This window comes from Drosophila montana, unplaced genomic scaffold, assembly GCF_035044405.1.
Source record: "Drosophila montana isolate Dmon_TW-CO22-7 unplaced genomic scaffold, ASM3504440v1 contig_855_1, whole genome shotgun sequence".
In the NCBI taxonomy this organism is placed as follows: Eukaryota; Metazoa; Arthropoda; class Insecta; order Diptera; family Drosophilidae; genus Drosophila; species Drosophila montana.
Window position 1 is genome coordinate 171,731 of NW_026999144.1, and position 24,831 is coordinate 196,561.

At 40.0% G+C, this 24,831-nt stretch overlaps 4 protein-coding genes across 6 annotated transcripts in view; 3 read left to right on the forward strand and 1 right to left on the reverse strand.

Annotated features, from left to right (window-relative positions):
* Cht6 (Chitinase 6) overlaps window positions 1-9,350 on the forward strand; it is a 45,941-nt gene extending 36,591 nt beyond the window's left edge. The window contains 3 exon segments of the mRNA XM_064699159.1: window positions 719-720; window positions 4,764-5,122; window positions 7,184-9,350. Coding sequence (XP_064555229.1) covers window positions 719-720; window positions 4,764-5,122; window positions 7,184-8,064 — 1,242 coding nt within the window. The 3' untranslated portion in view covers window positions 8,065-9,350.
* A 193-nt stretch (window positions 9,351-9,543) lies between these two features.
* On the reverse strand, window positions 9,544-11,087 carry Yp2 (Yolk protein 2). Its single transcript, XM_064699123.1, has 2 exons — window positions 10,805-11,087; window positions 9,544-10,751 (listed from the first exon to the last, which is right to left on the reverse strand). Exons 1-2 carry the CDS (start codon window positions 11,022-11,024, stop codon window positions 9,676-9,678), a joined length of 1,296 nt encoding a protein of 431 aa, XP_064555193.1. The 5' UTR covers window positions 11,025-11,087; the 3' UTR covers window positions 9,544-9,675.
* A 2,242-nt stretch (window positions 11,088-13,329) lies between these two features.
* Window positions 13,330-15,014, forward strand: Yp1 (Yolk protein 1). The gene is made up of 3 exons (XM_064699127.1): window positions 13,330-13,643; window positions 13,710-14,092; window positions 14,172-15,014. The coding sequence occupies exons 1-3, from the start codon at window positions 13,421-13,423 to the stop codon at window positions 14,862-14,864; spliced, it is 1,299 nt and encodes a 432-aa protein (XP_064555197.1). The 5' UTR covers window positions 13,330-13,420; the 3' UTR covers window positions 14,865-15,014.
* A 1,112-nt stretch (window positions 15,015-16,126) lies between these two features.
* Window positions 16,127-21,988, forward strand: LOC135440120 (uncharacterized). Of its 3 annotated transcripts, XM_064699125.1 has the most exons (5): window positions 16,127-16,674; window positions 16,786-17,237; window positions 19,038-19,195; window positions 19,789-19,981; window positions 20,077-21,988. In XM_064699125.1, the coding sequence occupies exons 2-5, from the start codon at window positions 17,166-17,168 to the stop codon at window positions 21,469-21,471; spliced, it is 1,818 nt and encodes a 605-aa protein (XP_064555195.1). In that variant the 5' UTR covers window positions 16,127-16,674; window positions 16,786-17,165; the 3' UTR covers window positions 21,472-21,988. The 3 variants fall into 3 exon arrangements, with proteins under 3 accessions (XP_064555195.1, XP_064555194.1, XP_064555196.1); XM_064699124.1 differs by having other exon boundaries at window positions 16,127-17,237; XM_064699126.1 differs by lacking the exons at window positions 16,127-16,674; window positions 16,786-17,237; window positions 19,038-19,195 and adding an exon at window positions 19,533-19,720.
* The last annotated feature ends 2,843 nt before the right edge of the window (window positions 21,989-24,831 follow it).

The window sequence follows — 24,831 nt, forward strand, 5'->3', positions numbered from 1 at the left end:
CAACAACAATAGCCAAACACAAACAACAACCACACATACTAACATTAGCAACATTAGCGAGAAAGTCAGCTACAGCACCGAAACGCATGTGGTGCGTCGAAAGCAGGCGCGTCGTGGGCGTGGCCGACGACCACTGCAACGTCATCGCAAAACAAAAACAACAACCACTACAGCGACAACAACCACGGTGGCTCCTTAATTGCTGCACCACCAAACGTAGTTAGTTACTTCTAGTCTTATTTTGTACAGAGACAAACGCATTAAGTTAAACCTCTTGCCGCCCTGTAAATAATCGGCGTAATTTTGTCCTTCAGAATTGGAACCATTTTTAATAATAAAAAAATAGTTTCTCATAAAATTTTACCAAATGGTAGCCTATGACCGTTTCGTGGTAAAAACCTGCTGCTTTTGAACACTTAAACTTTGTATTCTTCAAGCTGCCATTTATAATAACAATAATATACATACACACACCAACATATATTCTAACACACACACACAACATACACACATATACAATCCCACACAATCACATGCAGTATGAAATCCAATGCCTTTCCAATTGGTTCAATGCAATCTCTAACGACCCTAAGCGGAAAACTGTAAAATAAACTCTATTTTATTTAAGTCCCTTCATTTTTAAATCAATTTCGCTTAAAAATTTTTAAATATCTTTTTTTATTTTGAATTACTTTGAGTTTATTGCATTTAGTTTTAGTCGTTAAATATTTATGCACAATAAACCTTAATAAACCCAAAAACAAACATACTTATTTTGTATATAAAAACCCCAGAAAATAACATATACGCATATCATAGCTATATGCAAATACAATAGACCATATGCGTACATATATTGATGTTCAGCGTCAGTATCCAAAAATTATTTGTACATACAGAAGACTCACAACAATATAGATACATAAACAAATCATACTTATTACACAGCACATTTTTATATTTTTAGAAAGCTTTTAGTTACATTTTTATTGATATTCCTTCAAAGAATCACAAGATTTTATTTTTAGGACTATTTATTAATATATTAAAAATAGACTGAAACATGAATATTATAAATTAGGAACAAAGAGTCGACATACAAAAAAAATAATATCAGAACGAATCCGCGAGTTCATTAATACAAAATTAATGACTCTTGAGTTTAATAAAAACATATATACTCACATGAAGGCTGCAAACTGAATAACTAATCAAACCAATTGTCTCAAAAATAATCAGTTTGAGGCCGTAACGAACCATTTATTTCAATACCCTCAGCTAATTGTAATTGATAAAAAATGGTTTTAATAGTTATGCACAAATGTATGTAACAGGCAGAACGAAGCACCTCCGATCCAATAAAGTATATAAATTCTTGGTCAGTTTCAATAGCCGAGTTGAATTAGCTATGTCCGGTTGTGTATCAGTCCGTCCGTCACTTGTACGAACGCGTCGGACCCAGAACAGGCACGCGCAGTAAGAGTTTCATTCAATTCATCAATACTTTCCCCCGTGTTCCATAAAATCGACCAAAAGCCCAATCCTGGCTTATGAAAAGAAATCGGAGTTGATAAAAGAGGCACCAACTTTGGTATAAAGGTATATATTTGGTATATTTTACACAGATCTAGAATATTTCACTGAATACCTCCTCCCGTTCCTCACAGAACTTTTGTAGATATAGTATTGAAAATTGGTATTTACACTCATAAAGATGCCATATTTCGAACTCGCTTAAACTCACACGAGAAAAGTTTACAAACCAAGGGCCCAGCCCATAAATGATTCGATTCTTTTCAAAAACTAATCTGCTTTTATTGCTTACATTTTCGAAAACTCATCTTGTGTACTCCTACTGGTTTCCATATATATAAACAGTGGACATTTCAGCTCCCTAGCTCTTACGGTTTGGGCTGTGCGTTGATCACCAATCAGTCTGTCAATTAGTCAGTCAGTCAGGACAAACAGTTTTATATATAGAGATATATATATGTATATATACATATATATGTATGCCCTGTGTCGAACGAACTTTAAGCCACTTTCAATCGAGCGAACTACTTGCTATCGTCTCATACCTTACAGTCATGGCATGAATTCTACTATTCCGGAAGAGCGGAACTTAAGGCAGCACTACACATAGCACAGCATACATTACAATCCCAATTGCATACAAAGGTATGTGTGCATTCGTGAGCTGCCTCTTGGCTTAATAATGTTTTCTTTAATAATTTCTGTGTTTTGTTACCATTCTTGATAAAATGCTCCTTAGTAGGAATTATCTTTATATAGGATATTCGTATTTTCGTAAAAAGCCCTAAAATTGTAGTGTGGATGTAGTGCGGGATAAGGGGTTGTATCCAAAAAATGAAATATACTAAGTCTGTGTATGCAATACGAGAGGCTACGTGCCAAATTCGGTGACTCTTAAAACCTTAGAAATGTGCAAAAATATATATTGATATTGATAATCGATTCTTATACTTGAACACGGGGCAAGCTATCAATTATCGGAAACAAAATCGCGCGGTCACTAGGAGAATCTACGTTCAGAATTTCAGGTCTCTAGCCCTTATGGGTTCTGAGATTAACTTTTTCATACGTACGGGCAGACGGACATGGCTAGATCAACCTTACTATTCTTGCTGACCAAGCATATATGTGCTCTATGGGGTCGGCGTTGCTTCCTTCTGCAGTCCACATTCATTTGCACAAAACTATTATACCCTTTTTACACAACAAGTTCAGGGTATAATAAAAGTCCAAGGCAAACAGGCCAATAAAGCTTGTATACAAACATTTAAAAAATGCGCTCCCTGACAGATTTTTATTTGGAAATCCATAGTTGATTTCATTGGTTAGAGCCCAAAGAGCTAATGAAGATCTTATTACGGAGTCAAAAAAGATGTATTATAATAATCTATTATTATAATAAAAAATGAATATTGTTTATGTGGCTGTTTTTTCAGTGGCTTTTGGCTTTCGTTTTATTTATTTTTGCAAACATTTTAATTTACCTACACAAACATGACGAGGCTGGATTCTCTAACCTAAGGAACTTTTCAAGTGCAGTTCGGTTTGCGAGAACGCAACTTATATCTTGGTATATAACTAAACAATTATTCTACCTAGTTTGCTTAAAACATAAAATATGTATTCGGCCTTCCTGTTGCCATACCCACTAAGTAATTTGGATTCTTGTAGTCACTTGTATTTATTCAAATTTCCATCAGCATGTATGAATCCCCATATTAATAGCCACTTTAAGGCGGCTTGGAATTTTTGTATCTTTCACCTAACACATGCATCGAAGTTGGCACTGCTTTGGGTGTTCAGCCAAACAACTTTTTGTATTGGGAGCAACTTTCTCGTCTTACAATGACGACGCCCTGACAAGCATTCACCGTATACACTTCTGGCTGTGTCTTGATCTAGCTCCGATCGTCTGCACGGTATTTAAGTAAATATAACCAGTTTGGTAGCAAACATTTCAGCAACTGCCAACAAAAGCACCAGCTAACAGGCTATCATAAAAAGCAAAGAGCACATCTTTTAACGGCAACAGAGCTAAGAGTCTTATGTAATCACAATGGCATGCAGTCGCCGTTGCCAAATGAGCCGGTCCGGCCAGCTGATACGGGCTCATCTTCATCTCGGCATATCGAGTTTCATTCGTTGCGCAAGCGGCTCTAGGGCGTGCCACCGCATACGCATACAGGCGACATTGACATTAAAAAAGCTCCATATACTGGCAAGTCTTACATCACAGCTTTTATTCCATAAGTTTTTGTATAACTTTTTTTATGCATAGGTATAGTTTCATGGCTACATGTATGCATAATGTATGCACAGTGGTCGCTGAACAATACCCAACAGCCAGCTAACCAAACTGGTATCAAATTGATGGCATACTGATTCATCTTGTGCACAGTGATCTTATATATACATATATAATATAGTCTCTGGCATTCTAACGTCCTTCAATTAAAATGCCTGACTGCATTTTTACGTCTGTCTAGATTATTGAGTTCATGAGTAAATGTACATTTGTTCATTATGACACTTAACCATCACTCATGAGTTGCTAGTTCTTGACCGTTCACTGAAGTTTCTAAAACAAAAAATGGGTAGGCTAAATGCAGAAGGATTTAGAGTAGAAATATATAAGTAATTTGTTGTAAGTTATAAGTAAATTTTTGGCATCTCCTAATACAAATATTTAAAAATATTCCAATTCCCCGTCTTAGTAAGAAAGAACACACACGCAAGACCTAACACTTTATTGCACATTATAAACAGAAATATTAGTATATACATATAATAATACTTCATTGCTAGTATTAATACCAATGCTAATTATTTATTAATAATGTAAAATACTTATGTGCAAATGCATGTACACATATTTCTTTAACTGTTGAGCATGTAGCTTGCTTTTAGATTGCTGTTGACTGTGACTGCACATCGCGGATATCATGATATTGAGATCACAGAAGCAAATAAAATAACGCACAACACACACGACAAGCACAGACACGCAAGTTAAAAAAGAGAACTGATCTATCAATAATAAAAAAAAATTTTATTTAATTATAAAATGTTAAATGCCAATTGCTTGCTTCATTTCATGTGCCCACCAAACCAAACTTTACAAACCGCCGTCTCCGACAACAACTTGGATGATCGTCTTTCAACTGGTAGCTGCGAACACAAACTGTGCCTTCGACATCAACTGCCACTGCTGCTGCTGCCGCTGTCACCAGTGTCTCGCGACGTCCCGTGCTAAGCGTGCGCCGGCGAATAATCAACACGCCGACGGCAGCGTCTGAATCAACCACGCAAACTGTAGAACTGACGACGACCTCTAAATATAATCGTCTGCGTAGTAAGCCAGTCACTACGACAGCAGCAGCAACCACTAAAAGCAGCAACAGCAACCTAAGCAAACTAAAAAGTTCGTCAGCCACATTGCCGCTTGCAGCTAGCAGCAACAGTAACAGCAGCAGCATTGACAACGCGCAAAAACAACATAAATTCCAGGCAGCCAGCTATGCATTGCGTCGTCAGTTTCAGACGCGTCGATTGACGACAACGGCATCCTCGACAAGTGGCGATGAAAACGGTAAGAAATGGCAGAGAAAATGACCTAAACTTAATTTGGGAAAACTGCAAGACCATATCGTTAGCTGCTGTTAATGTATAACGAAGGTTTATGGGGTTTCACGACGGGTGTTCTTTCAAAGATGACAAATATTTTCGGTTACAATTAAATAGACGATTAGTAAAACTTATGATTTTGAAATAAGATGTTTTTATAATGAAGCACATTGACAATTTAGAGCAATTAAAAAAATTGCACTCTAATGCAATCGACTAAACAATACTCTGTTAACAGTTTATTAACGATTCAAGTTTGTTGTAGAGACTATTCTTTAATATTCGTATGTTGACTCAGGAGTCCACAGCAATCACTTTGATGCTGTGACTTAAGATTTTGTTTTTTTTTTCAGATTTGTAGATGTTTGGTGACTCTTACCTTGAAATTGTGAAAGATATAAAATGATATGAAAAAGGTTTAATGTGTTTATTCGAACATATAAAAAAGGGCAGAGAAAAGATTCCCCGACTATATTTCTATATATAAAATTGTTTGTCCTTGTCGAATGACTGACTTATGGGTGATCAACGCACGACCCAAACCGTATGAACCAGGTAGTTAAGCTTGTACTTTTACACGAATAGACGGGGTTCTCAGGAAATTCCACTCGAAAATGTGAAACGAAATGGTTGTTCAAAACTTTTATGTTTATTATCCGATCGGCAACGAACTCATTTTCAAAGATCTTTGTTTTAATTTATTTGGGAAGTGCTTCGCACTTTTCGGAAAATCCATGCCTTCTTGGTGTAAATTGGGGCAACAGATTTGGTGGGTAAAGATTCGGGTTCAACCGCATTTTCAATGATCTTTATTAAGAATTCTTCATGGCGTGCTTCACATTTTTCGCAGCAATTAACTTTCCTCTTTGGAAAATGCGATTTAAAGATGGTTGGAGAAGCTTTAAGTTTCATCCAATCGGTTTTATAATGTGTTTCAGTGTTTTCGGAAATTCCAACCGCAACTATATAAATTTAAGGTTCTTACCACAAGGCTAACATGTGCGGATTTTAAGACTCCGAGTTAAACTTAAAAAAACTTGCCTCGGGTAAAGCCGGGGAATACTATGTACATCAGCATCAACAGCCGAGTCGATCTACTCATATCCGTCTGTTCATATGTAGGAATACGGCGTTCTCAGAGATTTTAAGATCTAGATACGTGATCAAGAAAATATCAAATTTATATCAACTCACGATTGAATATGTGAGCTAGAGATGTCAAACTTGGAATCCAGGATATTTAAAAGTATACACCGATTCAAAATAATTGCCTTTTTGGATGCCTCCTCTACAAAATTGAATATACAAACAACAAGTAAGAATGATATAAGCGATTCGCCAAATTGATGGGGTCTCGTACACCGATTAGGAATATTTCACTTTTTGGGACACCCCTCAAAACAAAAATCAACTCATTTTTGGAGCTTTAAACTTTTTTAATTGGGCACATACAGAAATTTGAATGCCATATTTACTACCTTAACATTTCATAAAGATCGGATAACAAAAATATAAGTTATTCATTATTATATATACAATAATGTTCCGCAGGTAAGTTACACAGTTGGCCGCACATGTGGTTATATGTTGTGCATAAATGTACATATGTATCTTTAAGACAATTTGAAATTTTATTAGGTTCTATCTTATGATTTAAAGAAAACAAAAAGTGTTATATTGAATGTGGGAAACATGGGATAAAATCGCAATACTACAAATATTGTATTGGGCTATGGTGTTACCTCACTTAGACTTGTTAAGGTAGTACTTAGATGCCATATTTATGACCAGAAAATTTAATAAACACCGAAGCTATATCGCATAGAGCGGTGAAAAGGAAAGAAACTGCGTAGCAAACGGCGTGCGTGTGCACGTGTCCCGAATACAGCATTCTTCTCTCTTCTCGTCTTAAGGAAAGAAGCCCAACAATTTGAATTTAATGTAAACGCAACCTTCGAATATTTTGTTCGATGCCCAATGTTATAGCTTAGTAAAAAACTACACTTTCGTTATGTTTATTGTTTAGCCACGGATGCGCCGCGCACACAAAACCCGCTTTTTAAGCGCCGCCTAACGCTAACCTCTACTGCAACCCCACCACGAATTTCGACCACAGCGTTATCGATAGATACGACTACTTATTTGCCTGGCATGGAGGATGATGATGATCAGGTGGCTAGGTCCAGCATACACACAAGTCGCTTCAATCAAATCTCGGAACATTTACGTCCAGGCTTAAGCTTTGAGCTACCCAACAGCAACAGTAGCGTTGACGGAACCAATACCACACGTGAGTCGCTTTTGCTAATATACTTTTAGTTTTAGAAACTCATTCTTTCTTTGAATTACTATGCAGGTCGTCAGATGATACCACGCCCACGTCGGCCACAGTCCACCACACCCATACCTGGTACATCTGCAGCAGCAGTAACGTCGGCATCATCGCCGCCAGCATCCCGCCGTCAGCAGAGCCGTCGACGGCCGCACAAGTACATTGAGGTATACAACCGGCCGCCTACCAAACCGGAACTGGCCACGGCCACATCTGCTTCCAACCGTCGATCAGGTGCTGTTGACTACGAGATCTATGATCAAAGCCGCGCGAGCGTTACAAAGCAGTCGCGACGCCGCAATGAACAAGCCCGTCTTCATGTTCAGAGCCAGTCCCAGTCCAAGTCACAAACGCTACCGAAGGTAATTGTACATGGGCAAGGCATCATCGAGTGCCTGGACCAAGGCAATTTTCCTCATCCGCTCAGCTGTCGTAAATTCATTTCCTGTGCCAAATTCGATGAGACCGGCGGCATTGTAGGTTGGGAGTACACTTGCCCCAAGGGTCTCGGATACGATGGCGACAGCGGTATGTGCACCTGGGCGGCAACCAGCGAGAGAGCCTGTTATAATTGAAGCGCCTGGGAGGGGTCAATGACTGAATACACGCCTTTGCGGCCCAACGGCACTTCCAAAAAGAGTTAACTGATTTTTTCTTGCACATGTTTGCACATAATTTTTTATTGTGAATAGTTTTATATATGTGTGTAACAAGTAATTATATAGATATTTTAATGTTATTTAGGCGTTAAACATGTATTATGTTTTATTATACCTTTAGAAAAGGTCTTGAATCTGTCAGTCTGTTCGTCTGTATATTTCTAGGCACAATAGACTATTATACATATGTATATCAGCTGGGCGGATCAAAAAACCTGCCATTGGAACAAATTTGTACATGCAAAGTTTGCTTCTTTTTCAAACGCCACCCAGCGAATATAAGTGTCATTAAGCTCTTAATGAATGAGCCACATATCGTCACTTTATATCCCCTTGTTTATGATACTTTTATTTTGCCTGTTTGCTTTTTTGTCCGTTCGTCATGAATCTTTGCAGAGGTCCGTCTTTCTGTTGCAGGCAGTAAATATGTCGGACCACTATGTGATATAGCTGCCATGGTATTGATCGGTCCAAAGGTAGGTTCTGTGAAAAACATTTTGTTTATCAAGATATCTTCATAAAGCAAGGCATTTATTAATTTCTCTATGTTCCTTACATATAAGCTTAATTTTATCAAAATCGGACTACTATATCATATAGCTATTATGGAAACGATCGGGCGAAAGTTAAGTTCTCGGTTGACCAAACTCGGCATTTATTAGTTTCACTATGCTTTTTACAAATAAGCTACATATAGCTTCTATACGAAAGCTCAGACGGAAATTAAGTTCAAGGCTGAAAAATATTCTAGTTTATAAAGATATCTTGAGCAAACTGGGCATTGATAAGTTTCACTATGCTGCTTACATATGAGCAAAACCTAATCAACATCAGACCAACAATCAATTCTACAAGGGTAATTAATCTTCGGCGTGCCGAAGAAGTCCGCTCTTTCTTGTTTTTAATAAATGAACTAATTCGTATCAAAATCAAATTACTTATATCTCCCATATCTTCTATAGTAATAATTGGTCGGCACACGATCCTTTATATGGAAATACCTTGTAAATAAGTAAAGAAATATTCTGCAAGCCTGCTACATATATAGGGTTATTCCGGCACCACGAATAACCACTTTTATTTGTTCTTTTTTTCAATTGTTATAAACGAAGGGCTTGGTAACACAGAAATTACGATGAATGTAATATTTAATTAAACGTTTTACGAAGAGGCATTTGCTCAATAAAGATATATATATATAATGAAGTCTATATTTCTTCAGTATATGAATATGAATCTATAATTAGCCAGTTGCACCCGACTGCAATTTTTTCTTGAGCCATATTTGTGACAGTATGTAAAATTAAGTGCGTTAAGAGAGAGTTTTGATTATCCACTAAAAAGGCTGAAAACACGTAGAAATATTGGAAGTAAGTAGAAAATAGACAAGGAAAATTGAGGTTTTTTAAATATGCAAAATTATATTTGAAAACTATGCGTAATATAGGCAATCAATATGAAAGGAAATGCGTCTTGTTGTTTTCTAGTTTTTGATGTTAGCTTCGAGGGCTCGAAAGCAGATTCCGCTTAAGCGAAGTTCTTTTGCTGCTGCTGCCTCCAGGCTTCATGGACAGCGTGATATCCACTCTGTGTCTGGGCAGGGGTGTTGCGGCCGAAGGGGCTCTTCGAGTTCACCTGCAGCATGTAGTCGCCGCGGATGTCGTAGCTGGTGGCGATGCCCATGTAAGCGCGCTTGCCATAACCGTTGTTTTGTTTGTACTCCTTGTAAGAACTGGCGGCGACGGCTGGGAAGTTGCGCTCGTTGCCTGGGCGAACAGACTCGGCAAAGTATCGGGTGGCGCGTAGGGATGCCTCCACCACGTTGTCAGCGCCAGGAACTCCAGTTGCTGGTCCGTTGGGGTAGAAGTCAACATCGGCAAGGCGCTCCTGGGTACCCATGCCATAAGCGGAGGTGTGTATGGCATCAACAAAGTCGGCATCACCGCGAGCCAGACCGCTCAGCTTGTTCTCCGGCCTTGCGTACAGTTTGGTGGGGTCCAGGCCAGTGATGCGGCGCAGCTTGTGTCCAGTCTGGCGTGTGTACTGGCGACCAGCAACTCCGGCAACGTGTGCAGCGGGTCCCTGACCAATCAGATGTATGATCTCCTGGGGCACATTCACTTCGTTGGTAAGCTGCACAAGAAGATCGCCAATAATCTCGCCGATGCGCTCAACATTCAGGGTAGCGTACTGCTCAAAATCTTCGATGAGATCGCCCAATGTGATAACCACTAGATCGCCGTTTTTGTTGTCGTCCTGCTCTTGGTTTTGCTTGCGGCGCTGTTGTCCCTGCTCCTCGCTACTGGTCTTTTGCTCAGAACTCTCTTGCTGGCCGGGATAGGGCTGCAGGTTGTAACGCTGCTCAAAAGCCTGGACCAGCTTGCGGTTGGCCTTGTTCACGTGGTTCCAGCTCTGGGGCAGGCCCTCGATGAAAATGGTCACCTCATCGTTACCAAAGTTCGACTGACGCTTCACTGTCTGCACAAAGTTGTTTAGGTTAAACTCGATCTTCTGTCTGCGCTCGCCAACAATGTAGCCCTTGATTTTGCTGGGCTCTGGAACGTAATCAGGCTTGAAGATGCGATTAAATTGCGCCAAGTGGTCTGAAAAGTGTCATGAAAATCACTCGATCCTTACATTGTAGTCTGTTACTTACACAATTTGTCCAGCAAAGTGGCGCCCTCATCAACGGTCATGCTTTCGAGACGACGCAGAGTGACATCCTTGAGGATTGGCAGCTGCTCAATCTCGCTTGGACTGACCCAGTTGCTGGGATCCTCGTAGTTTTTCAGCGAGTTGGAGTGCTTATGGTTGTTCGTAGCCAAAGCCACGGCCATAAGACAGGCCATAACACACAAAGAGCGCAGAGGATTCATTTTTACCAAAGCTTTGTAGTTCTATTGTCGAGACGCCGTACCAAGCTGTACTGCATATAGTGAGCTGTCCAGACATCGGTTTTATAGCCCCAGATTTGTTTTGACGATAACACATTCATTGACTGTCAGCATACACGTGTCGCCCAGCGGAAGCACTAGGTAGCTGACGGGTGCATGGTGCTTGCATCTTGCTCAGCACTTTTCGGAATCGAAGCTGAAATTCTAGACAACAATATATGAAAAATGGAAATTCTGCAATCATCGATTTGGTGACGCGGTAATTTCCACATTCATATTTTTCGCTTTATCAGTGATCGTCAATTGGCTGCCCCTATCAATCTAAAGTCAGCAATCGACACCGCCAATTTGGCAACTTTGATGTGCTGTTTGTTTCAAAAGTTGCACCTCGTAAATGCAGTGCTGCACAGTGCTTCTTTTGTAACTATGAGACAATGAACTTACGATTTAATAACTGCCTTTACTGAGTACCATTTAACAACAAACAAACAACAAATAAGAACGAGTCGAAAGATCGCAACTAATATATAATATATTGACTATATTTAATATATATTAAATATATATATTGAACTTACTCAATATTTGGTACAAACACAAAAACTCACATGAACCCTCAGTGAACGTTTTAGTGTTTGAATATGGCCAGTCTACCTTTTGCACGCCGAACATTAAATACTCTTGTGGAATAATTGTTGATACATTGTTGATAGGATTTGCCTAATATGTAAAAGTCATAGTAAAACTAATAATGACCTTATTTGATCAAGTTATCTTGATAAACAAGAAAGTTCATCAGACAATGACTTAATTTCTGACCGAGCATTCTTAGGTAACCTGTATGATATACTGAGCCGATGTTGATAAGATTTTACTCAAATGTAAGAAGCATAGTGCAACTAACTAATGCCGAATTTGGTCAAACGTGCTTGAAAAATAAAAAATGTTTTTCAAACAAAAATTTAATTTTAGATTGATCGTTTATATGGTAGCTATATGATTCAGTAAGCCGAATTTGATAAGATCTTAATAAAAAAAAAGTTCTTCATACAAGAAATTAATTTTCGTCCGAGTGCTCATTTGGCAGCTGCATGATAAAATGGTCTGATCCGACCAATTCCGACATATGTACTGCTTGCTAAAGAAAGATGTACCTATGCAGAAATTCATGACGGTAGCTTTTAATCTGAGAGACTAGTATGGATAAAACAGACAGACGGACCCAACCATTCTGACCCGGCTGTTGATACTGATCAAGTGTATATACACATTATAAGATCGTAGATGTTTTCTTCTATGCGTTACAGATTTCATGAACAAATTATAATACCATCCGTACTAAGGGTATAACAGTAATGTTAGTTGCTGATTACTGTCATTGTTGATATTAATTATATATTTATTGAAGCAATTCATATTTTATTTTTGTTTTCTTTTTTGTGCTTTTAAAAAGAAATCATGTTATTTTTAAATAAAAGATAATGCTCATATATATTCTTTTGTGCGTGCTTATAAACAAACGTTAACGTTAATGTTGTGTAACTTGGCGCCAGTTTCGCAATTTTAGAAATTTCTAGCTTACTTGACAAAAAATAACAGTTTTTATACACACGGCTTTTGAGTTTCTTGCCTTGAAGTTTGTTGCGTTTACTTGACGATAATTTGTTGTTAGGCTACCAACAGGAATAATGATAAGAAATATCAAGGTCAAGTGTCGGCCACGGGTCGACATAAAACATTTGTTGAATTGTTTAAGCACGTCGCGAGTTTAAGCGAGCTTAAACAAAACACTTACAAAGTTTTGTGTTGATATGTTTTAGCAATGTGCTAAACAAACATCTGCCAGCGAAATGCTCAAAATTATTAACTTGAGCTGGGGAACGCCGGGTACTCCCGCCAATAATAGCCAGTATTATTTTGTATTTATAGCTCGTACTGCAATCATTAACATTTTGCCCATTTAGGCATTTTGTTATCAAGCATTTAATATTTGTTGCAGGCATTAAACAATGTTTAACAAATGACTTGATAGCCTAAGGCTATCAAACTACATATACGTATACGTGCATGTACATATGTATAAGTATGTACATATGTATATACATACATATAGGTGCACACGTAGTTTCATGTATGCGAATTTGTGGGTAATCTCATGCCTGTTTGGTACGTATTTATATGAATATACCAAAAAATTGCAACGCTGCAGTTATCAATCAAGTTCCGAATTTCCTGACAATGCAAAATATGAATGGCTTAAAATGCTATAAAATCTGGAGCTCGGAACACTAGAAGACAGTTCAACTCACAGCAACATCGAGAGCTCATAGTAGTTTCTGCAGTAGTTGAAGTCCTAGTTGCGCCTGATCTAGAATACCATGAATCCAATAAGAGTGCTTAGCCTTCTGGCCTGCCTGGCTGTAGCTGCCATGGCCAGCCCCACCGCCCGTATGCACGACAATACCGTTAACCAGGCGCTGAAACCATCGCAGTGGCTATCTGTACAAGAGTTGGAGGCCATTCCCTCTGTCGATGAGCTAACCCTGGAGCGATTGGAGAACATGTCCCTAGAGAAGGGCGCTGAGCTGCTACAGCAAGTGTGTATGTATTTAAACATTAACCTATAAACTTATTTGCGGTGCTGATGCCTTTCTTGATCTTTGATAGATCATTTATCGCAAATCAATCACGACGTCGAGCCCAATTTTGTGCCAAACAATATTCAGGTCTATGTGCCCAAGCCCAATGGTGACAAGATCGTAGCTCCAATTAATGAAATGATTCAGCGTTTAAAGCAGAAACAGAACTTCGGACAGGATGAGGTTACCATCATTGTTACTGGACTTCCTCAGACAAGCGAGACTGTGAAAAAGGCAACTCGCAAGCTCGTCCAGGCTTACATGCAACGATACAATCTGCAGCAACAGCAGCAGCAAGCTCAAAAGTACAACAGTGAATCCAATGAGGACAACAAGCGTCAGCGCACTTCCAGCGAGGAGGACTACAGCGAGCAGGCCAAGAACGCCAACACCAACACCGGCGACATTATTGTGAGAACATGCTTTTTGGCACAACAGCGAAACCCCTTTAACATTTACTGAACTAAACAAACGTTAATATTTTCGACAGGTTATTGACTTGGGCTCTACCCTGACCAACTACAAGCGCTATGCTATGTTGGACATTGAGAAGACCGGCGCTAAGATCGGCAAGTGGATTGTGGAGCTGACCAGCCAACTGCAATTGCCCCATGAGACCATTCATATGATCGGTCAAAACGTAGGCGCTCATGTTGCTGGCGCTGCTGCCAACGAGTTCACCCGCTTGACTGGCCATAAGCTCCGCCGTGTCACTGGTCTGGACCCCAGCAACATTGTTGCAAAGAACCGCAACACACTTACCGGTCTGGCCCGTGGCGATGCCGAGTTCGTTGATGCCATCCACACTTCCGTCTACGGCATGGGCACGCCTATTCGCAGCGGTGATGTTGATTTTTACCCCAATGGACTGGGAGCTGGTGTTCCCGGTGCTGAAAACGTTGTGGAGGCCGCCATGCGTGCCACCCGCTACTTTGCCGAGTCTGTTCGCCCTGGCAACGAGCGTAGCTTCCCCGCTGTCCCCGCAAACTCGCTGAAACAGTACAAGCAGAATGATGGATTTGGAAAGCGGGCATACATGGGCATTGACGCTGCCTACGACATCGAGGGAGACTACATCCTGCAGGTTAATCCTAAGAGCCCTTTCGGTCGTAACGCACCTGCTCAGAAGCAGAACAGCTACCATGGTGTGCACAATGCCTGGGAAAGCAACAAGGACTTTTAATAGGCTTTCAGATCCACCACCGTAGACTGAAAACTAGGCGAAACTAAAAAGACAACATTAACCGCTTCTTATATTGAACTTAGATGTTAAGAACCAACAATTGGCGATTTCTCTTAATACATTAAATGCGAAATTAATGGCTTATACAAACAGACTCTTTTTAACGACAAATTGTATAAAAATGTTAACCATTTTCAAAATTCACAATACAATTATGAACGGCGAATCTCTAGTGTTTTTGATGTCTTATTGAGAGTGTATAAATGATGTAACAACTGAGTGGAAATGTGTCAATCAGATGCAATACCTAAGTAGTTTACATTTTCCAGAAAATATGTACCTCATTGAAAAAGCTATCTCCACATCTTTGATGTATTTAATCTCAGTATCAGCATCGAAGTTAATAAAGCCATGTTCGTCTGTTTGTCGGTCTGTTCCGCAAAAACCCCCGCTGGGTGGAAAAAGGGGATACAATTTTATAAGGGCAAAAGTTCAAATTTCATCGATCGGCTTCAAACCGGTTTTGTCTTCAAACTTAATCTCCAATTTTCTTTAAAACATTATTTACTATAACAATAAATGAAGGTATCTTTGTCCCGACGTACCAAATAGTTGTTGGGAAGTCTGCCTTAACACACATATATTTGTGAAAATCGTGTGATTTACATAATAAATGTACGAATGTTTACTAAACAACACAGGAAAAAAATCCATGATAAATTGTGACGTCACAATTTGTATATGGTGTAGACGCAACGTGTGCGTAACCTTTTCTTTTGAATACGGCCTTCTGGCAACAAAAAAATAGTCTACCTAATGCCGCCAGGACTCGGCTCTGCAGCAACATCCTTAAATGGCAAAATAGCAGACGGAGAGACACAGAATATTGCAACAAACTCAGCAGCATTCTTCGTTCTGGTTTCTTGCACATTGTTTTCTATGATCCGAAACCCTGCACACAAACATCCATTATATCAAAATAAAGGACTAAAACAAACCCGCTTTTCATGCGCATTGTTGTTGTTTTTGAACAGATTTGTTGTCGCTTGCTATGGCAAATGTTCTTGAGTTTTTGTGTTTGATTTTGCATTTGCAAACCAAGCCCAAGTACGACGCAAATTCTTTAAAGTGGCAATAAAAGCTCAGAGTGTCTCTTCGTCTCTATATACCTAATAATGAATGGGGGTTATTGTTAGCTTAAAGCTCACCTAAAGCTTTTGTCAGCTGTAAGGGTTGGCAGTCTTTATGAAAAAAGATACAAGTTTGGTTGCATACCTAGTTGCCTTGGCAAGCCTGTCGCTGTTTCTTATTTTGTTAGCCATTTCCAGTTGTTGCTGTGCGCGTTCTATACTTGATTTTATACAATCGACAATGAAGTCTTAATTCCAAGTCCGATTACGAACACAACTTCGACTGCGACCCTATACTCGCTCTCACTTTTGCACTGACACTCCACTGTTGTCGCAGTCTCAACATCCCTGTTTCTGAGTGACAGTCACCTGCTCCCTGGTGCGCAAAAATATTTTAGTATTCTGTAATTGTTTACTGCACACTGCCTACCAACAACAGCAAACTCGTCGAATTGTATCCATGTTAACAACAGCGAGAACAGATACTGTTTCTGCCCAGTAAAAGCAAGCTAAAAAAATAAAGAAAACAGAAACGGTCATTAAGTGTTGTTACACGAAAACAAGAAAAGTTTCTCATTTTCGCGATTGTGTGACTTTTTGTGTGTATTAAGATGAACACAATCAACCAAGAAAAAATAAAAACAAATTAAAGTTTGCAGAATATTTGCGTGTGTGTTCGCGTAAGTGCTATTATGCTGTCATCTATTTGCACACCAACATATCTGTCTGTTGCACGCACACTAACTTTTTAATGGCTGAGTAGATAACGTTGCAATAAATATTTTATTCAGTTAACGTCATAAAACAACAACTGTGGTTAAATCTAAGCACAAAGGCAAGCAGTTCATTCGACGACGACCTAAAGTATGCAGCGAAAAATTGAATTTTCTGTCAAGGACAAAACAAAACTTTCTGCCATGTAGCGACTGGCGTGTATCTTGCCTGTGTGTGTGGGCGTGCGTGTGTATGTTTTTTTTTCAAGGAAAACGGCACCAAAATCTTTAAGACGAAAAAGTATCTCAAACAATCAAGCAGCGAAAATACTGAAGAAAAACAAAACAGAAAAGCAAATCACACGACCAACCACGGAGGCTGCAGCTACACAACAACCCCAGACAAGCAAACCACCCCAATCGACATTTGGCGCCAGTCGGACAACAGTGTGGCCACCATGTGGTTTCATGCTTCAACGATGCTCCAATTATTTCCAATGTTTTTCATTCTACTATGGCTGCCCGTCCAAGTAAGTCGCCAAACAAATTGATTTAGCGCAATGATTTTGTGGCCTTATTTCACGTAACTTTTGCCAAATTATAAAAAAAAAGTATGATTTCTCTAGTCGGGAGTGCCCGACTAGGAGATTCCCTTTAGCTTACTTTTACACACATATACACCGAGCATAAACATTGCACATACTCACGAACGCCGCGTGCTGCCCAGTTTATATTGCGGCTGAGCTGCTTCTTCCATAGCCCCAAGATTAAGAAAATGCTTTCTTGATTTATTTTAAATTGATGGATTGCAACAAACTCGTAGTGCACTGGCACCAGGAGGACCTACACTCACAATTTGAAGCCCACCTGCTATGGTTTCGGACAGACAGACACGGCTACATACTCGACTATTGACGCTGATCAGGAATATAATCACTTTATGTCGTCGAAGATGCTTCCATGTGCCTGTTTGTTATACCATATATTCACAAACCATCGTCCTTTTTAACCCATTTTCAATAGATCCAGGGTATTAAAAGTGTTGCAGTGCAAGTGCGCTGTCGGTAGTGCCCGACTAAAAGATACCGTCTACCTGAATGGTGCCGAGCAACCGTCACACGTTTGTTTGGCTGTATCCCTTGAAATGCGATTTTTCCAGCTTCAAAAATAACAAATAAATATACGCAACCTATATATACAAGAACATATTTACAACATTTTGCGTTTCCAATTCTTAAAGGCTCCGAAATCTTGTGTCAGAATGATATTTTAGATTCTTTTAGTTACATAGATCGACGAATACCTACTGACGAGCAGATGGATAGACATATAAATAAGATATATATACGTAATGAGGTCAGAGATGCTTACTACAGACTGTTACTCATTTCTTGATCGTCCCAAAACATTAAATGTGTCCATATAAGAAACCTAAAATCCAATGGATTCTTATTAAATTTTGAGGGTAATACGAACGGCAACATGCAAAAATTGGTTCATCTAGCTTTCATAGTTTTTGAGTCCATAAGAACATTGGCCAGATTTTCGACGGGGAGAACTATCAAAAATTTGAAATAAACTTGGCTGCGTATGGTATTTGAAAACTTATATTTGGAATTTGGTTGCTCTGGATTCTATAGCGGTCTGCGGTCGACGCGTTCATATCTACGAACAGGCGGAATGTTTAGATGAACTTGTCTTTTGATGCTGATCAAGAATACATACCTATTATATACATACTTAGCTCGTAGCTCGTCTTAGTGCCCAGTTTGCATCGTTAAAAATCGATATAGCTATCCTAACTTTTTACCATTCCTTGTAGTAGTAGTAATTTAGTAATAAGGCACTCGTATAGTATATATATTTAATTTTTTGGATATGTTCCCTTTTTTCAACCAAATTAAAGAAAACCTATTTTAGGATGTATATTCTGTGTATTGATATTTACACAAATTAATGTCCTGATTTGAAAAAGATCCGACAATAAGCACCGAAGTAAATCAAGAATGCATTTTGGGGCTAAGGGAAGAAACTGCGTGCTTATTTTTGCGTATGTATGCGCTTTTTTGTGTATGTTTGAATGGAATGTTCAAGGTATCTCCGAGGCGGGCACTCCCGACTAGAGCACTCTAGCATGTTTTTGTTTTGGTTCCTTTTTTTGCTAATGTCATTAAGCTCTGGGCTATTTTACATTGAAATTGGTCATTCTAGTAACTAATTTTATTTCTTTGAGATCTTATGTTTATTAATAGATATTATTGCTTGTAGCATACAATGGTCACAAACAAGCCTATCTTCGATTGCCCTTTATTTTCTATTGCACTTTGCAGGTCGCGGCTCGCTTCTGCGAGGGCGGGCACATATGTTCGCTGCCACGCGAATGCTGCACCCAGGGTTGTTGTCCACCATATCAAAGTGGACCGCGACAGCTGCCCCCACCGTCGGAGAATGTACTGAACTTATTCTTTGTCAGCCATTGGTTCTTTTGGTAAGTAGAAAGTTCAGAAAATAACATATATATCATCATCATGGTTGCAGTCACAGTCCCCTGTGACGAGAAGCTCTGCAAAGCGTACAAGGTTACTTTGCCGGGGCTGATTCGCATTGTGTGCTATACACCAATATAAACACGAGTATGAGTATTATTATTGGCAGCAAGTTGGCCCCTGACTGAGTTGTGTCAAGTCAAGACAACGCCTTATGCAAGTCAGCCCCGGATCCCCAGACGAGACAGAAAGCGGCAAATGGCATTGCCAACTAATGAGACACTGTCTGTCACTGTTCCTACCGCTATTTCGCTTTTGTTTGTCGGACGCCTGTTCACATAATCAAATGTAGCGTCGCCGAAAAGCCAAGAAACAAGCAGCTCATTTAGTTGGAATTCGATTACGAACGCAGCCGGCCGTTACTATCTTAGCCCTCTTACCGCGCCTTTTCTTGTTCCTAAAGTTGTGCCTGGTCCTGTTCTTTTTATGGGCTTTTTCATACAGACACGCCAGCTGCAAACGGAGCAGTAAGAGAGCTTCCTATAAATTCAGTATACCTCTCAGCAATCGTAATTATACGTTATTTCCCTCTTAGGTGCGTCGTGGTGGCCGTCATTTTAGCCATACTTTGTGCCTACTCGTTGTGGAAAAAGCGACGTACACTCTGCGGTTGGGGCTTTACGGAGCATCACACACAATCCGAGGGAGATTCGGCCGGCTCCTGCTATGCACCGCCGCAATACAGTCGCTGCAATTCGTTTCATCACCCGCCCCCGCCGTACACGGAGGTAAGTTTCAATTTACTTTGAGGGAGTCGATTTTCAATTACCTGGACAGTTTCTTATATGTTTTTTATTTAAAATGAGTTTCACTTACTTACTAGGTGGCATCGAAACCGGATCTGTATCCGCTCGTTTTTACATGCAACAACGAAAATAGCAAGGGAAATGCCAGCTCCAGCTATTTGATGGTGCAATATTTTCGCAACTACATTGTGCGTCCAACGGGCTCACTGAGTGCCGCCAGCACTGTTGACTCGCTTAGCTCCAGCTTCATTTGCAATATCAACGAGGCCAACACATTGGTGCCGCCACCCTACTCTCGAGCGGCCAGCCCTGAGCTAAGCCTACATTACGGTGCAAACAGAGAGCCTCCACCCAACTCGCAATTAGCAGCGCCGCAATACGGCTTGCCACGCTCTGCATCCCAGCTGGTAGAGCCAGAATATCAGCCACGAGCTCACTATGCTACCGTTGCAGTGGACAGAAATATAGGACTTGGCGCTGGCACAGCGCATTATAGTACACGGCTACATAACTCGCACAGCGGACACTTCTCGCCGGGTGAGACGTCCGTTGACTCGCCTGGCCTTATGCATACCGGTGGCGTTGGAGGAGGCTTTCTGCAGTCGCAGAGCGATCAACATTTCCGCTATATGGTAAACAGCCGCAGTAGCCTCAGTGATATATTTGTGAATAGCAATTGTGCGGCGGGCTTAGGAGTGGCTGAACTAGATGTGGGTGGAGCTGAAAGTGGAGGGGCCACACAGACATCTTCATTGTGCAGCCTGGCATTAGCAGCCGGGGGCACACCAGCCATTTACAACAATGCTTGCATACAGTCCAATCCGCTGCACAGTTTAGAAAACTGCTGCCAGTTAGTGTCAGCGGACGAAGCGGCTGCAGCGGTAACGGCACCCACAACAGCAAGCACTGTGTCTGGAGTAAGTAGCCTCTCAAATATTGGCACGCCTGGCTCTCCACCTCAAGCTACTAGCCCAACCGGCGAGGTGCGCGAAATACTCGACCAAATAAGTAAGCTACAAGCGGACGTCAGCTACGAACAGCTGCTGCTTACCGGTGGTGCTAAACCACGATTGCAGCACACGCTGTCCAAGCCAATAACACGACCCGCCACATTGCAACATACCGCATCAACACCAATGTCAACAACGCCGACATCAGCGACTCCCAGTAAAGGAAAAAAGTTCTATGCGTCGAAGCTGCCTAACAAGGCTTTATATATACCTATGGCCGTAATGGCGCCACCGCCTGCCCAACGCTGTGTGCTCAAGAGCCCCATTAGTAGCGTTGTCAGCGGTGCTAACTTTTTTGTTAACCGCGGACGGGTGGCCCGTAAGGGTTGGATATCTCGCTCGGCACCAACAACGCCAGGAAGCGGACTCCCGCCCAACCGATTAGGTGATGACAGTCCGTTATTGAATGAGCACGATGAGGATACCATCGAAGAATCTGGGCACGGGGAGCAACTGGAATAATACACGCCGCCCCCACAAAACGGCAGAGATAGTTCAAACACCTATAGATGTAAGCTTTTAATCAAACTGCAGCTTAGTAGGTCATCCTTAGATCGCCTGAAATCAAAGTGCCAAAAAATACCAAAAAAAAAATTAATATCAAAACACATCTTAGACTTATAGGCTAACTCTGAATATTATTGATTTTCAGAGATCTTCAGAGCACTTGTTAATCTCAACTTCATCTAAGTATAAACCATACAAAAATTTAAAATAAAGTCGCTTTTATTCGTATTTTTACCTATAAAATTCTTGTATTGATCCAACATCCCCCATTCTCTCCACTAAAAAATGTCAAAATTTGTATGTTTTCAAGTTTAAATTCATTGTTTTGGAGTGGCCATGTTATGTTTTTGGAATTACTAACCACATCGTGAAATAACAGACGATGTCGTCATTTCCACATCGCACTCATAATCTTCAAGGCTCGACCCCATTTGACTGAAAACAAGATTAAGCGGGGATTTCAATTGCAATATTCTCACTTGTTTTTTTTTTTTGGTGTTTTCTGGCAAATTGACTAAAATAAAGACACACTTGAAAATGGTTTATGAATCGATTTGTTCGTACGTATTAAGTACTATATATAATTAGGTAGACAATTCCAAAAAAATTATTGGCTAATACGAAGTAAATAAGCAAGCCGACCGTGTTCCTATTGCACAAAAGCATACAGCAACAGCTATAACAACAATGTATCATTGATGAAATTAAGTAATATGTATGTACATATGGATGTATGAATTAAGATTCGTTGTGCAAGTAAAGGACTTCAACAATTTTTGTGTGCTTCAAACTACATTGTAAATGTTTCAAGTTTAAATGTAAATCTAAAGTATAAGGGAATTAAGAAGGAAAAGCAAAAGTGTTCTAGTCGGGTGCGCTCGAGTAGGAGATATTCTGAGCCACGCGCCGAGCTTTGTACCTTTACAAACCTTTCAGCTTTATTCTATACACACTTACACAAAAATACACATATACACACACACATACACACGGCACTTACTGCACTCCATATGTGAAAATGCACTATGATTCATACATGTGTTCTTTAACTAGTAGCAACAGTGTTTATTGTCTTATCTTAATGAAATTCAGGGCATACATACGGCTTCCAAATGTGTGCGAGCTCCAAGGGCTCTAACTTTAAGAAGTAAGAGAGCTTTAGTCGGGAGTGCCCTACTTGGGTAAAAGAGAGCTCCCGTCACAAGCATTCTAGCTTCCTTCTACACACACGCACTCACGCCGTTTACTGTACAGTTTACGCTACGGCTGCGCAGCGGCTGCGCTGCTTCTTTCCATACCACCACACTACAAAATGTGTTTTCGTGATTTACTTCGGAGTTTATTGTCGGATCTTTAGGGCATGAGTATGCCATCTAAATGTGTGTAAATACAAAGACTATACATCTATAAATGCCTATCTCTTCAATGTTGTCGGGAAATGTCTAAAAACTGAAACATTCAAGATCTGCGTATACCATACCAATCGACATTCCAAATCGGGTGGCTAAGCTTAAAAAAACAGGATTTCGATATGGATTCTTATCGATCTCATGGGAACGGAGCAGGTCGGACAGCATGGCCACAAGTTCCTTCAAAATTTGAAATATCGAGTTCTTATGGTTTTTAAGATTGACATGTTCATAAGGACGGACGGACAGGCAGACATAGGAACATGGCTAGATCAATTGGTGTTGACCAAGAATATTTACACTTTATGTGGATGAAGATGCTTCCTTCTGCCTGTTAAACTCGTTCTATGGTTCAAATGTTTCAAATGTCAAACATCTGCTTTTAGTAGTTTCTGAGATCGACGCGTTCATACAGATGGGCAGACTGCGGACATGGACAGATCGACTCATTTCAACGTATAAATAAAAATTATAAAAAATAAAATATATACATAATTCATATCCTAGGATCTATATGAAAAATCATTTGAGACGTGTTTCACATTTTTCGCAAAATCACAGTATCCTCGGTGGAAAGAACAATTTAAATTTTTGTAAATAAGTTTTAAGTTTGGTCCTTCAAACTTATTTTCAAAGCCCTACATAAGAGTTTAATAAATACGTGTGCGATTCGGGAAATTCCACTCGCAACAGCGGTAAATTGGCGGAAAATGGTTGCATTAAAGGTATTTGTTTACCGTCCGATCAGTTTCACAATCATTTTCAAAGCTTTTTGAGAAAAATTATTTTATACGTGCCACGGGCAAGGCCGGGTTATACCCGCTAGTATATATATTATATTTAATTTTTTTTTGGTTTTTATACCCTGAACCCATTGAAAATGCGTAAAAAGGGTATAATGTATTTGTGCAAATGTATGTAACAGGCAGAAGGAAGCATCTCCGACCGCATAAAGTATATATATTCTTGATCAGCATCAACCGCCGAGCCGATCTAGCCATGTCCGTCTGTCTGTCCGGCTGTCCGTCTGTCCGTCTGTCCGTCCTTCCGTCCGTATGTATGAACGCAAGGATCTCAGAACCTATAAGAGCTAGAGACTTGAAATTTTAGCTGTAGGTCCTCTTAGTCCATGCGACTAAGTTGTTTCCGATATTCGATAACTTGCCCTGTTTCCAAGTAATCGATACAAAACGATATAGAAATCCTGTTTTTTAAGCGGTTTTGGTAAATAATAAGAGCTAGAGTCACCAAACTTGACATGTATCTTCTAGAACAGTATATATATATCAAGTATCTATCATTTTATAGCTATCGCCACCTCCCCGCTACCACCAAAAAGCTATAAATCATGTTAGTAAACCAACTTGTATTGCCTACCTAATTAAACCACAATTTAAATGCAATTGTCATTTTGAATACACGAATATTTTATAGTATTATACAAAATTTTTTTGCGCACGTGCAACAGCTAGCGCAAATTCCGAGAATTTCTGTATACATGTACACACACACATTCATGCGCGTCTGCTTTGAATTCTATCAACAGCATTGCAATTACGATTGGCAGCAAGTAATGCGGTCAGTTGCGAGTTCGAACCCTGCCAAGGGAACTTTTTATTATAAATTTATCTTTATTACTACTAAAGAGGGTTCAGGGTATCCCCTGGTCGGGAGCTCCCGACTAACACCTCTTACTTGTTTATACTACGGTGTATGAGACGCCATATTCTTATCTTGTTCCATAGAGTAATGAGTAAACATAAGTCTTATTACTCAATGTTGTTCCATTGAGTAATAAATACTCAATACTTTTTTTTGTCGTATTGACGGCTCCACTGAAGAACTGTGGGATCGATTTTTGTGCCTGCCCTCCCATAAGTGGCCAACCAATTTTAACACTTTATCG

Coding starts and splice junctions, on each gene's coding strand:
- Yp1 (XM_064699127.1), top strand. CDS start 13,421: ATGAATCCAATAAGAGTGCTTAGCCTTCTGGCCTGCCTGGCTGTAGCT. Junction 13,644..13,709: donor TGAGCTGCTACAGCAAGTGT/GTATGTATTTAA, acceptor GATCTTTGATAG/ATCATTTATCGCAAATCAAT. Junction 14,093..14,171: donor CCAACACCGGCGACATTATT/GTGAGAACATGC, acceptor TATTTTCGACAG/GTTATTGACTTGGGCTCTAC.
- LOC135440120 (XM_064699124.1), top strand. CDS start 17,166: ATGTGGTTTCATGCTTCAACGATGCTCCAATTATTTCCAATGTTTTTC. Junction 17,238..19,037: donor TACTATGGCTGCCCGTCCAA/GTAAGTCGCCAA, acceptor TGCACTTTGCAG/GTCGCGGCTCGCTTCTGCGA. Junction 19,196..19,788: donor GTCAGCCATTGGTTCTTTTG/GTAAGTAGAAAG, acceptor TTTCCCTCTTAG/GTGCGTCGTGGTGGCCGTCA.
- Yp2 (XM_064699123.1), bottom strand. CDS start 11,024: ATGAATCCTCTGCGCTCTTTGTGTGTTATGGCCTGTCTTATGGCCGTG. Junction 10,752..10,804: donor CACTTTGCTGGACAAATTGT/GTAAGTAACAGA, acceptor GACACTTTTCAG/ACCACTTGGCGCAATTTAAT.